Genomic DNA, 14,456 nt, shown 5'->3' with positions numbered 1-14,456 from the left:
TCAAACTAATGTACACCTTCTTCCACCCAAACCAAAGTTTACTTTAAGACATTTGAAAAAGGAAATCCAAGAATTTCATTCTAAGTATGTCTTAGTTCCAGCAGACAAGGCGGCCAACAATATTATCATCATTTGACGCCTGCATTATATTAATGTTTTACAAAACGAACTAAATAGCACTAAAACTTATACATTGAGTCCTTCTGTTGAAAACAAAATGGTTACTGATCACATCACTGAAGTTTCTAATTTAAAAGTTCGTATAGACGATCAACAAATTAAACTACCGACCATGTACTGTATTCCTAAATTGCATAAACAACCATATAAAGCTCGCTTTATCGCTAATTCAAGCTCTTGTACAACTACAAATATTTCAAAACTATTAACATCATGTCTAACTGCTGTGAAAGCCCACGTGGAAAGATACTGCGATAAAGTATACGAAAACTCTGGTAAACACTTATTTTGGTCGATTAAAAATTCTGGCGAAATCCTGGATAAGTTGAAAATTAATAATTACAAGGTATCTACAGTCAGTACATATGATTTTTCTACTTTGTATACCACTTTACCACATAACTTAATAAATGACAAATTAACTGCCCTAATTCAAAAGACTTTTGCCAGAGAGAATGCTACATTTATCGCTTGCAATTTTGATAAAGCTTTTTTTACTAGCAATATTATTAAACATTATACTATGTGGACCTGTGACGAAGTTTGTAAAGCCCTTTCCTTTTTATTGAACAACATTTACATCAGGTTTGGGAATGCAGTTTTTAGACAAGTTGTTGGTATTCCCATGGGAACAAATTGTGCACCCCTTGTCGCAGATTTTTTTTTGTATTGTTATGAAAGAGACTTTATGTTGAGCCTTTCTCCAGATACGCAAGCAGATATTTTAACTGCATTTAATAATACATCACGCTATCTGGATGATATTCTTAATATGGATAATCCGTTTTTTGGTCATTTGGTGGGTACTATTTATCCTAGGGAGCTTCAGTTAATTAAAACTAACAATTCGGATACTGATGCTTCATTTTTAGATTTACATCTCTCTATTTATGACAATATTATACATACCAAAATTTATGACAAGAGGGATGATTCTAATTTTAGTATTGTAAATTTTCCCCATTTGGATGGGGATGTACCTCAGGCTACATCTTATGGGGTAAATATTTCTCAATAAATTCGGTTTGCCAGAGCGTGTAGTCATGTCAAGCATTTCAATGAACGTAATCAATATATTACAAGTAAACTTCTTCAGCAAGGCTACCGTTATTACAAATTGCGTAAATATTTTACTAAATTTTATTATCGTAATTGTGATTTAGTTTTAAAATTCAATAGTAATTTAAAGACACTTCTGTGAGAAGGTATTTCTAAACCCGTTTTTTATGGGGATGTGGTTTACAAACTTCGTAAGATATTGGGTCATGGTAATTTTCCAAATGTATTTGGAAAGATTATCAAACGTTTTATTAAAAGAGGTTACGACCCAACTGTTTTGAGACATACCGCATGTTTAGTGTTCAACCCGTTTACAGTTGGACACTACGCTTCCCTCTTTGATTGCGTCTGACGGAAGAGGGGGAGGACTCTATGATGAGCAGTTTTTAAATCCTACCAGGACTGAACTGTTTTGATATTTGTCTTCTGGCCTGTTTCGTCGGCCCCTTAAGGGTGTTTCTCTTGTTGCTCTGTCTTCTGAAAAGGCATTGAGTACATACGTTTTTGGTTCTTAAGGTTTGCTTTTTATATATTTATACACGAGCATTTTTGTGTTTTACATGCCATGCCTTTTTGTTTACGTGTGTTAGAGATTCACCTGGAGGGGATTACTTTTATTTACACTGTCCCATGTCTTTGGAACATGGTGGGGGTAAGAGTGAGGTTGGGTGCGCACCATAAACCGGTTTAAGCTCCCCAGTGGTGTTTTTGCCACTGACCGTTCCAAGGCGGTGCCCTACTGTGTTCCTTTGTTTGTTCGTTTTGTCCTTGTGTGTTGACTTTGTGTGCGCGCGTGTGTGTATGCTTATTGTTCGTCTTGTCCTTATGTGTTGGCTTTGAGTGTGTGTTGTTCGTTTTGTCCTGATGTGTAAGCATTGAGTGTGTGTGTGTGCGTGTGTGTGTGTGTGTGTGTGTGTGTGGTGCACGCGTTTGCGTGCTGGGGGGTTCGTTTTGAGGAGGCTGTGCTTTTGGTGCGTGGCATTCCCTGTTTGATGTTTTTCTTTGTTTTTACTGAGAAAAATAATGCTAGAAAGTAAGTTAAACCAAAGCTATTCCTCATATTTTAGAATCGTGGAAAAAATCGCTTGTTACCTTTTTGATTAGAAATAAATTAGATGGCAATTTGTATATGCTCAGGCCCGTAATTTAAAGAAAGCAAACGTGGACGAATGAGAAGAACCCAGGTTCGAACCCGAACGAAATTTTAGGAAAACAACATATGTTGTGCCACCTTTAGATCCACACTCGTACAGACTCAGAGAAGTTGATACCTAATCAGATTAGAATTAAGAAGATCAGACGAGCACGTTCTGATTCTTTTGCAAGCAGTGAGTGACCCACCCCTTGCCGAAAACGGAAGAAAAAGATTTAGGGGAAACTCTTCTTCTGATCAGGATTTTCCACTAAGTTACGACAACAAGTGCAGCGAAAAACAGATAAACTTATCACAGTAATAATACGGTCAATTTTGTACACTCGTCCTCCGAAGGGACCATGGAGGAAGACGAGAGATTCATGTTTGAGGTAAGAAAATATCGCTGGTAACAAATTAAAAATGTTTTAACTGGTGACCGTTTGCTGACCGGCGACAAGTACGAAACCTTCTAGTTGCCAAAGGGCGATTAAAACGCCAAGCTGAAACCTTTATTTACTAACCTTGCTGATTGCTTAGTATTAGAAGCTCCATGTAATAACGCAAGACGATTAATCAGGTGTAATTGGTTGTATATATTAGTTGTATATATTTGACAGTTATTGGTTACTGGAATGCATGATAATGTTAACGGTTAACATTTTTTTTTATAAACCCAAGCTACAAAGTAAAACAGGGTAAGTGCACCGAGTGAATTTAACAAGTATTGAGCAACTGTTGTTAACCCGAATAAGATTTGATCGATACGACCGATATTATATAGAGCATATTTGCTTGTTTTGAGTGAATATGGAATTTATCTCACTGAGAGGTGAGAAATATTCCATATTCACTCAAAACAAGCACATTGTCTTTATATTCTATGCTTAATTATGTTGAGATATGCATTTTGCAACAAATTTTAATCTTAGCGCGGGAAACAGACGCGCATAAACGAACACGACGCCAGACGTGTTGTGACGTTAAAGACGCACACGACCAGTGCAGACCCGGACGTGCAGGCTGATCATGGTCTGTACTGTTCACTATGCGGTATAGGTACAATTTCCGTGATTGAAATTGAATGGACCAGTCCATTTTAGCCAGTCCATTTTAGAAATTAAGAAGGATAAAGGTTAGAATTCGTTCAGGGTTAATGAAATTATAGTAAACTACCAACATAAAACGATGCTCAAATAGTAGCAGACGAGGTCCTGTCCCAGAAAAAGTCACGTGGGTGAGTCACATTGTATATACATTTAATAATGTCATACTTCATACTTGATTTTCTGCTATATCAATCGTGTTCGGAAATTTCTCTGTTGTGTCATAGTGAAAATGATACTATATATCTTAAAAGTAGATAAGATTGAATTTTCATGAATCTAACAATGTCTCAGAAGAATGATCAGTACACACCAATGAATGATTAAATTGTTGTGAGTGGTGGTCAGAGAAGTAGAATGCACAAATTGGGAAATAACGTGACGAGTCAATTGGCGGTAAATAGCATACACAACACAACATAAAAAATCAGTTAAATTCCCTTTAGATATAAATTTCAACCATAAAATACCTTCATGTATGTCTACTATGGTTACATCATACAGATTTAGCGAATTCTTTCTTACTAAAACACCTACCCCACCAGACCCTTTTTTAGCTCTAACATGAATATTTTGCCTGTTATGCCCAAACCAAACACAATCATTTAAACATAAAACATTATCATTGATTAGACGACTTTCAGCTACATCTAAAATATCTAAATCCTGCAGTAAAATACACTGTTCTCTAATAAATAATTGTCACTTTCACAGTCTGTGTGTCACCCTTTAACATTCCAGAATCCGCATTTCACCTAGTTCCTCCTTCTGCCATTATTTTGCCTTCTAGATTGCTGTTGCCATCTGCCATGACTATTGCTGTTCGTACCAGCATGTGAGTGCTGGCTTCTTGGTGAGTATGAATCATTATCACTTGAAGATACACGGCAAGATGGAGGACCTGAAGAAGACGGCATCCTTCATTGATGGATCAGGGGTGATGGTGTAGGCGCTGAACGCCAAGAAGAAGAAGAAGAAGACTTGAAGATACCCTTGAATGTGAATTACCACTGCGGTTATAATTTTTCCTCTGATGTTGCTTTTCTTCATTGCGAGAGTCATTGGTACCATGTTGCTCACTATTTGCATTATTCCTGTAATCACCATAGTTATCACTATATCTGGTTTTGGCCAGCACTAGGATATGAATTGTTAGAAATTTTCACTATCGCTCCTTTTATTTGTAGTCTTCCGCCACCCACTGTGTTGACAATCTTCCGAATGTTAGCATTGAGCACTCTCTGATGTTTTGGAAGATCGTGCTCCACATATACCCTGTTGTAACGAGATGATCCTTAAGAATTTTTTTGTTTGCAAAGATTTTTCGTTTATCCTCGGCAGATTTACACTTTGCGATCACAACACCACTTGTCCTATCATCGTTTGTTGTTTTCCTGTCCGTATGTTCAGCCTCAACACCTTTTAATCGAAGTCAGTCTTTTAATTAGCTCAATTAGTATAGACGGATGGTCCGGTGTGCGTTGTCAAGATTTTTACTTAAACATCTCCTCTGAAACTACACTGGTAAAAATTACAAAAATCATCGTCTGTAGCATCCTGGCAAGGTCCCCCCTAAAGTTTGTTCAAATAAGGGCACTTGGGGCCCCTATTAAAGGCCGCTAGAGCTAAAAATAGAAAGAATCTTAAAACTAGTTTTTCTCATGAACCGTTTGGTGGATAGCATCACACATGGTTAAGTGTATCACATACATGTATATTCAAGGTAAAAAAAGTCATGGTCAGGTGAGCGACTTAATGCCATTGTGGCCCTCATGTTTTTGATAGTATTGTATATTTATATAAAGATCAGTTATTAGGATATTTCCATATATTAATTGTCAACAACCTGTTGGTCGTTATACATCTTATGCCGAATATAAACTCTCAACCTTCTTCATGCATCATAGAATCAAGACCTGCGGCGATAGATGTAATTAAATCACTTGTAATTAAGGAAGAGAAAAGACAATGTTTTCACGTGTTTACAATTATAAATTGTTGAAACCGATAAAAATATGAGAATGGGATAGATACCGATGTCAATATTTCGGAAAGTAACCAAAAGGTAGGCAGAATCAAATCTATTTGTCTCTGAAAATTTATTAATGAGCTTTCTGACCTTACGTTTACAACAACGTTTAGAGTAACGTAACGTATGTATTACTATACACACTACAATACACTTCACTACCTAACATAATTAGTGGAGATATAAACTTTAAAAAAAGCATCCAGGAATCAATTTTCAACATTTAATGCTCTATTTTGGAAGGAACAGCGAAATTTGGAGTTTTTGTTTTTCAATGAAAGCAAAACGTGAATTTTAACATGTATTTAAACTACATGTAACTCGCATTTTCAGACTGATAAATATGCAGAAAAGACGAACATTAGCATGGGTGTTGTTGTTCTTCGCAATCATAGGTTTCATATTGTTAGCGTATCGAGGTAATTAACGTATAATACTTTTATATATTTGAACGTTTATAATTGAGCCATGCCATGAGAAAACCAACATAATGGTATCCGCGCAGTCTGGTCAGGATCCATGCTGTTCGCCTTTAAAGCCTACTGCAATTAGAGAAACCGTTAGCGAACAGCATGGATCTTGACCAAACTGAGCGGATGCGCATGCTGGTCTGGATCCATGCTGGTCGCAAACCCACTATGTTGATTTTCTCATGGCGCGGCTCATATGAGCTTTTGGTTGAATTAACGTGACCGTGATATTTCCCCTTTACAGTCAAATCTTTGCTAAAACAACATAGACCATTTTCCTCATTGACCAAAGGTTGATCTTTACAGGCGTGGTTGATTGCATTTGCATTTAATTTTGATTTAAATCTTCTTTAGTATGTACACTCAGTAAATCTCCAAGGTTCGTTTGCTTCCCAAGTTACGATCCCTGACATCCCCCCGCGCCGGCAACATAAAAAAATAATGTGTTATCAACGTATACGTGTGTTACACTAATAATTATGGTGGCTGATTTCTGCCATTTCGTGTTGGCGGGGCGAAAACAAGACAACACAGACTTGACAAATACCTAAATTGTCGAGTTTTCGTGTTGCCGGGACGAAAACAACACATGATCTTTACGCGAAAATTCGACATTTAGAGGGCGCCAGCGACAAATTTATCTGTCGAGTAGTTTTCATGTTGGCGGGTATAAATTTGTCATGTTGGTGCCCTTTATTTGTCGCGTTTTCGTGTTTCCGCCCCACCACCAAGTAAAAACGACAAATACTTTTAAGACATCTCTTAAAAACGTCGAGTTATTCTGAAGCCAGTGGCAAAGGGTTTTAGAAGCATTTTTCTTTCTATTCGAACGAACCGTCAATTCAGAATTTATTTACATTTACTGAAGCTGTATTAGGAGATTTGAGATTATAAAGCAGTACAATAATATGTCAGATGTCAGTTATCGTGTTAAGAATACAAAGTGTATGTATAACATACCCGGTTCCAGAAATATTCCATTGAGGTGAGGGGAGCGGCATCAGTTAAACATGAAGGCGGCAAGAATCGGGTAACCTCTCCAGTTAGGTGGGCCAGGGCGTGTCCGTCTGAAAATGTTTGAAATATATCTATAAAGTGAGGCACGGGAGAAGTTAACCCCATCCTGACAGTGGAGATACAGGGACTCTTCCTCGCCATTTTTAATATAGGTAAGAAATGGTGCCTTGGTATCCTGTTTGCGGAGGAAGGGGGGGGGGGGGGGGTGTCAGAGGGTATATTCACAGAAGTTTTTGAAATATAGGTATAAAGTAGTAAGTAAGTAAGTAAGTTACGACTTCGGTTAACGAGGCTTCGCATTGGGTGTCCCTGTGTACCATGTAGGTCACTGGTGCATTTTTGGGTCTCAATTGTGAGAAAATATTATTCCATTGCCAGAATAGTTGGGTGCAACTTTGATGAGTACAGGTCATTTCTCAGCCGGCCGAAGTGGGGTGGCCCTGAATCCGAGCATGTACAGTTATAAAAATAATACGCGTGGGCCTCAATGAAGATTAACTTATTCAAATGAGTTCACTCGTTAATAAGGGCTTTGATTTTCTTATTATGATATTGTACTGACAAAACATTAAAGCACAACCTAATCATAGAATACTTCTTCGCTGTGTACATATACAATAAGTTGATCGTAATTCTGTATTGCTGTCATGGGATTAATATCAGGTATATCGGATATTAATCCTGCAATTTAATAATAATGTTGATAGCGTACCTACTAGTACTACCTATACCACTAACAGCTAACCCGCCACTTTTGTACTCGCAATATCTTCGCTGTAATACTGAGATGAGTTAACAAAATCAAAACAAAACAAACAAACAAACTATCAAAAACACAAACTTATCAGATTTGGTCATTATCAAAAAATGTTCTTATCCTAGTAAGACATTGCTGCAATACATTATGAGAAAATACATAAAATGTAAGTGAGGAGTAAAAAGGCAGAGGTAATTAGTTTGATGTTCGACGTTCGTCTTTTGATATTTTTTTTATGTAACAAAATGGTATTCGGCCGAATTATACATAGAATATCAATCGTTTTTTATTCTTAAACTTATATTTTCTAGTTGTTTTGGCATATATTTGCATGCAGTTATATTTTGTAAAAACACGAAAACACGACAAATAATGGGCACCAACACGACATATTCATACCCGCAATCACAAAAATTCGACAAATAATGGACACCAGCACAAAATATCGAAAGACGAATATCGAATTACTAACACAGACTGGTCTAAATCATACCTTATAAACAGAAAGCAAGTTGCAAATATTGACAACATTTCTTCATCTCCAGCAACAGTCACCTGTGGAGTTCCCCAGGGCAGTATCTTAGGCCCTTTACTCTTCTTTGCTATGTGAATGATATGATCACTAGTATCAATCCAGAGTTTAAGCTTATTTTGTATGCTAATGACAGCACTATACTTTTTTCTCATCAAGATCCAGATATGATTTCTAATAAGTTAGGTAAAGTTCTAGATCCTTTTCAGATTGACGTGTTGATAATTAATAAGTATTGCTTCATCTTGGAAAAAACAGGATGTATGCTTTTCATACCCAAGAAAAAAAACTGAGAAAAATTAAACATTTTTACATTGTTTGTAACGGTCATACCTTAGAAACTACAAAGCGAGTCAAATATCTAGCTTTGAATATTGAAAATACGCTGTCAGGTGAAGCAATTGTTAGTAATATCATTTCTAAAGCAAACTCTAGACTCAATACAGACAATGTAAAAGTCTTCCTATAGATTGTAGAAAATTATTGTGTTCTGCTTTAATCCAATGTCACTTTGACTATTCTTGCTCTTCTTGTTATCAAAGTTTAAACAAAAGCCTGAAAAAGAAACCTGCAAGTAACTCAGAACAAAGATGTGAGATTTATTAAAGAATATCATCCACGAACTAGTTTAACTCCTTCAGATGTTTTAGATGTTAATATGCTTAATATGGAAAACAGAGTTAAACAATTAAGACTAAATAACATGCATAAAATTTTAAATAACAAGTGTCCTATGTATATGAAACAAAATTTTGTTCGTTTATCTGATGTTCATAATTATGGCACTAGATCAAATACGTTTAATTTTTCCTTCACACACTACAATAGTTCTTGTACTGGTACTTTCTTTGTCAATGGCACAAAAGACTGGACTAATTTGCCAGATAATGTAAAGTGTATTAGAAATCCGTCCCTTTTTAAATCTTCTGTCAAAAGCCACCTTGCAACCAAATGGAAAGCACAAACTGAAGATTGCTTTTTATATTTTAGCCGCGCCCTGAGAAAACCAACATAGTGCGTTAGCGACCAGCATGGATCCAGACCAACCCGCGCATCCGCGCAGTCTGGTCAGGATCCATGCTGTTCGCTTTCAAAGCCTATTGGAATTACAGAAACTGTTAGCTAATAGCATGGATCCTGGCCAGACTGCGCGGATGCGCAGGCTGGTCTGGATCCATGCTGGTCGCAAACGCACTATGTTGATTTTCTCATGGCGCGGCTCATTTCTGATTTTATGGCTGCTTGACACTAGCTTTTGAACTTAATTGTGATATAGAATAAACATTTTGTGATAGTGTTTCTAGTCTGTAGTATTTAAACATCTCATACCTTTTATATATTAAGTTTTTAGTTTCATAATATTATGGCTTTTATTGTCATAGGTATATGATTTATGAAATACTAAATTAGTTTTCGTTACTTCTCTGATTCCATCTTATTCATTTTTGGTAAACTGGACCCTGTTGGAAATAAGCTTTCGGCTAATGTTACATGTGAATATTTATTCCTGGTTTCATGCCAACCTTTTGCTCTAGATTTCTTATTTATATCTTACTGCTCAATTTATCAAATTTAATCCGCGCAGTAGAAATGCTGTTGTTTTATTTGAATTCTTTCTAATCAATTTTATTTGTTAAAAGTATTTTATTTTGTTATGCTATGTAATATGTGTTAATGTTTGTGATCTATGTAATTGCAAAATAAAAAATAATAGTAATAAATAAATATGTCATGTCGGCGCCCACTAAAGGTCGTGTTTTCGTGTAAAATGTGTCTTGTTTTCGTGTTGTCGTGTTTTCGTCCCGCCAACACGAAATGCCTAAAACGCCTTAAAACAGTTGAGTAGTGTGATTTATGATCAATTGTCGCATTTTCCTTTGGTGTACACATACAAAGTTATGTACATCGTATGTTAAGTATTCCCTTGAAATCTTTCATGATTGCATTTATTTTACATTCATTATTTGCCGGCGTATAAATACTATACACTTAAATACATACACGTGTATATTCAATATTATAGAGCAGAACAAAAGTTTATTTTTTTGAGATGTGTACATAGTACATAGTCATAATAAATCATATATCCAAATAAATAAACGAATTGGTGACAGTCATTACGAGCTAATAATATAAGGTGCAAATACTTCATTATTATACATATACATAATTAACGTTAATTATAACATTTTATATAGTACCTTGCTTCAATTTTGCTTCGTAGTGCGGACGTTTTTGCGTGTTTTTTTCTTACATCAATTCATCCTTTAGTTTCACTTTTACCTGCATTGCCGTTGTTTTAATTTCCTTTCAGGTTTGAATATTGGTGCGACTTTAAATAAATTTGACCGGAAACCAAAAGATCGAGCACAGGTAAGCGCTGTTGGAAGTTTTAGTATTTAAGATGCTGGAAGAAAGCGACCTGTTTCACAAAGTTGAGTTTCGTTCAACGGTTCTGTCCTACAACGAATTATACCATAGACTACAGAAGTAATGTCCTCCAAAAGGCGTCCTCGACTGAGTGTGTAAAGTAAGATTCATTCTTGGTTCAATGTATTGAAATTATCATTCTATATTCTTCCGTGGCTGAGTGGTTAAGGTCACCGACATTAAGTAACTTTGTCTCTCGTCTCTGTGGGTTTGAGCTCTACTGGTGAAGTCATCCATTTCGATTATTGGAAGCCGATGTTTCAACACTGGCACGGAACCCAATCTTGCTAGAACAATATCTTTATTTCAGGAGACGCTCGCACACATGCTTTGAATGTATTTTGTACACTGACCAGTGCTCATATCTCAAATCGATGTTACATATTACCAATCTGACTAAAGTACTTGATCTTTGTCAGATTGGCATATTACATACCTGGAGCAGTCTTCTGAGCATGTGCGAAAGGTGATCATCAATCGGAGCGCACGGCAAAAAACGCGCAAATTATTGCATGTCTGCATGCACGTATTTAGTGTATAATATGTATAATATACTGACTAACGGTTAAGGTTAGGATTATCATGGTTACAAAATATAAACATTAAAATCCGGTATAAAACGGAATCTGTAATTTATCACAGGCGCCCGAGGTATTTTCTAGTCATATATTTTCTTTTATTTCTTCGAATGGTGAGCATATCTAACTTTGTCGTATGCAAGACTTAAAAAGAATATTCACATGTAATGTTCAGACTTTAGTAAAATACCTTACTGTAGTCACACTGGCCATAGCTTTATCAGATCAAGTGGTTCCAACGCGGCGAATTTTACGCCCATCAGATGGAGAAATATGGCCGATACTACAAATTTACGATATTGAAAGTATGATTTAAAGGAATTTCTACCCGTTAAATAACAAATCAAATGAAAACGATGGGTGCACCTGGAGCGCAAATGTGTCTATGTTTTAGCTCGTATGTCCATTTAGCTGAGATTTGTACCGTTTATTCAAACACTTCTGTACAGTCCAGCGGGGGAACGCGATTTTTTTTACAGTTTTTGACAATGTCGCCTCAAATATAGTGTTTATCGGGAACAAGTAACTGTTAAAACACTTTTTATGTAAAGGGCTACCTCTTAAAACAAAGCGTGTGTATTTTCATAGAATTATTCAGGGTTATTTGCGAAAAATCGGCCGAAAACCTAATGCAACGCCGTTTCGAGTGGGTCGCTATGCAACGCAATCAAGTGGATACCGTTTTGTTTCTTACTTGCAAAGTCTTATCCGTCTTAGAAACAGTCATTAAACCCCAACAATGAATAAATTTAGAGAGTTTTATTTCATTATAATGATCCCGTCATTTCTAATATATTGTACTTTTACATTTTTATGCTCGCTTAACATTTAACATATTTTTGCGGACATTGTCAAAAACATCAACACAAAAACTTAAAGCAAGAACGAACATCGAACAATATCATTAAGTAAATAATAGTAATAGTTCGTAAAAACAAGAACCAGTTCACGGATATTTATCTCCTCCACGAATGTTACTGAACAGCATACCAAAATCGGGTTGACTCTTTAAATCAGTATACTTACAGTTGGTTACTTTTTAGTCCCTTAAAACCAATACATTGCGATTTCATTCCTGATTTGTTGTGCATTTGAGCTGTTCATACAAAATAAATAAAATTTGGTCCATGATAAAAGTATTGAGCAGTTTTTGTTCATATTTTCATTCATATTCCTGTGGTAGCGTTCATTTATTTTCAAAGAGATAAATCACAGAGAACGTTAAAATTGGCCAGGGAAAAGACAATATTTCATTTGTCCTCCATAAAACAGAAACGACGTAATAAACCTCTATGGTCGAAATTCAAAAATGAAAATACAAATGAAATACAGACACTAGTAAAAGAAAATAAACGGACCAGCAATACTATTAGAGACGTGCCACAGTTGTACTATTTAACTGTCTCTAACCAAAGAAGAAAACGATGTTTGCCAACGGGTACTTATTCGATTTGATAAGACTTACAATATTGCAAAATAATGTATCTTTTGCTTTAAAAAGTTGTCTCAGAATAGCCTTGTTGCTTGCAATGTTTAAAAATCTGTTTCTTCCTCTGTTAATTCTTCAAACATTTCATCACATAAAACTATCTTTTAATACCTTATTGTGAACAGTTTTTTTCTTGATATTTTGGTGCTTGAAGTTGGAGTTAGCAGTCTTTTCGGTTTTATTTTTGTGTTTTTATTATTATTATTATTATTATTCACTTTGAGGACATGGAGAAAACGCTCTTAATCGTTTGCTTGATGACACTTCTCTATTAGTATTGCTGGTCCGTTTGTTTTCTTTCATTGGTGTCTGTATTTCATTTGTATTTTCATTTTTGAACGGCGACCATAGAGGTTTATTACGTCGTTTCTATTTTATGGAGGACAAATGAAATATTGTCTTTTCCCTGGCCAATTTTAACGTTCTCTGTGATTTATCTCTTTGAAAATAAATGAACGCTACACCAGCAATATAAATGAAAATATATACAAACAACTGATCAAAACTTTTATCATGGACCAAATTTTATTTATTTTGTATGAACAGCTCAAATGCACAACAAATCAGGAATGAAATCGCAATGTATTGTAACCAACTGTAACTATACTGATTTAAAGAGTCAACCAGATTTTGGTATGCTGTTCAGTACCATTCGTGGAGGAGAAAAATATCCGTGAACTGGTTCTTGTTTTTACGAACTATTACTATTACTTACTTAATGATATTGTTCGATGTTAATCCTTGCTTTATGTTTTTGTGTTGATGTTTTTGACAATGGCCACAAAAATATGTTAAATGTTAAGCTAACATAAAAATGTAAAAGTACAATATATTAGAAATGGCGGGATCATTATAATGATACAGAACGGTATCCACTTGATTGCGTTGCATAGCGACCCACTCGAAACGGCGTTGCATTAGGTTTTCGGCCGATTTTTTAGAAACAACGCTGAATAATTCTATGAAAATACACACGCTTTGTTTTAAGAGGTAGCCCTTTACATAAAAAGTGTTTGAACAGTTACGTGTTCCCGTTAAACACTACATTTGAGGCGACATTGTCAAAAACTGTAAAAAAATCTCCTTCCCCCGCCGGACTGTACAGAAGTGTTTGAATAAACGGTACAAATCTCAGCTAAATGGACACATGTGCTAAAACATAGACACATTTGCGCTCCAGGTGCACCCATCGCTTTCATTTGATTCATTATTTAACGGGTAGAAATTACTTTAAATCATACTTACAATACCGTAAATTTTTAGTATCGGCCATATTTCTCCATCTGATGGGCGTAAAATTCACCGCTCAAACAACGTTGGAACCACTTGATCTGATAAAGCTATGGCCAGTGTGGTAGTGCCTTCCGTTTAAAACTGAAGTTGCGCGCCCTATGATCGAAGAACCTATTCCACACGTTTTATATATTTACAGGTTGTTAAACATTATAACAACGGGTATGAAGTAAAAACATACAGCAACGGAAAAAGCTTCAAACAATATGGCAATGGAGACAGCGTCAAATTTTACAGCGCCGGAGACAGAGGGAAACAATACGGCACTGGAGAAAGTGTCAAACAATACGGCAACCGGTAGAGAGCGCAAGCGATATGGCACTGGAAAAGGAAACAATACGAAAACGAAAAGTACATAAACGAAATGGCGGGAAAATATGTCAA

The 14,456-nt window shown here is 35.9% G+C and overlaps 1 protein-coding gene across 1 annotated transcript; it reads left to right on the top strand.

Moving 5' to 3' along the window:
• The first annotated feature begins 5,408 nt into the window (after positions 1 to 5,408).
• Positions 5,409 to 14,392, top strand: LOC123526265 (uncharacterized). Its single transcript, XM_045305341.2, has 4 exons — positions 5,409 to 5,542; positions 5,840 to 5,925; positions 10,597 to 10,655; positions 14,212 to 14,392. The coding sequence occupies exons 1-4, from the start codon at positions 5,514 to 5,516 to the stop codon at positions 14,371 to 14,373; spliced, it is 336 nt and encodes a 111-aa protein (XP_045161276.2). The 5' UTR covers positions 5,409 to 5,513; the 3' UTR covers positions 14,374 to 14,392.
• The last annotated feature ends 64 nt before the right edge of the window (positions 14,393 to 14,456 follow it).

This window comes from Mercenaria mercenaria, chromosome 14 (assembly GCF_021730395.1).
Source record: "Mercenaria mercenaria strain notata chromosome 14, MADL_Memer_1, whole genome shotgun sequence".
Taxonomy (NCBI): domain Eukaryota; kingdom Metazoa; phylum Mollusca; class Bivalvia; order Venerida; family Veneridae; genus Mercenaria; species Mercenaria mercenaria.
The sequence above is the reverse complement of the archived record's forward strand: the minus strand, read 5'-3'. Positions and strand labels throughout refer to the sequence as shown.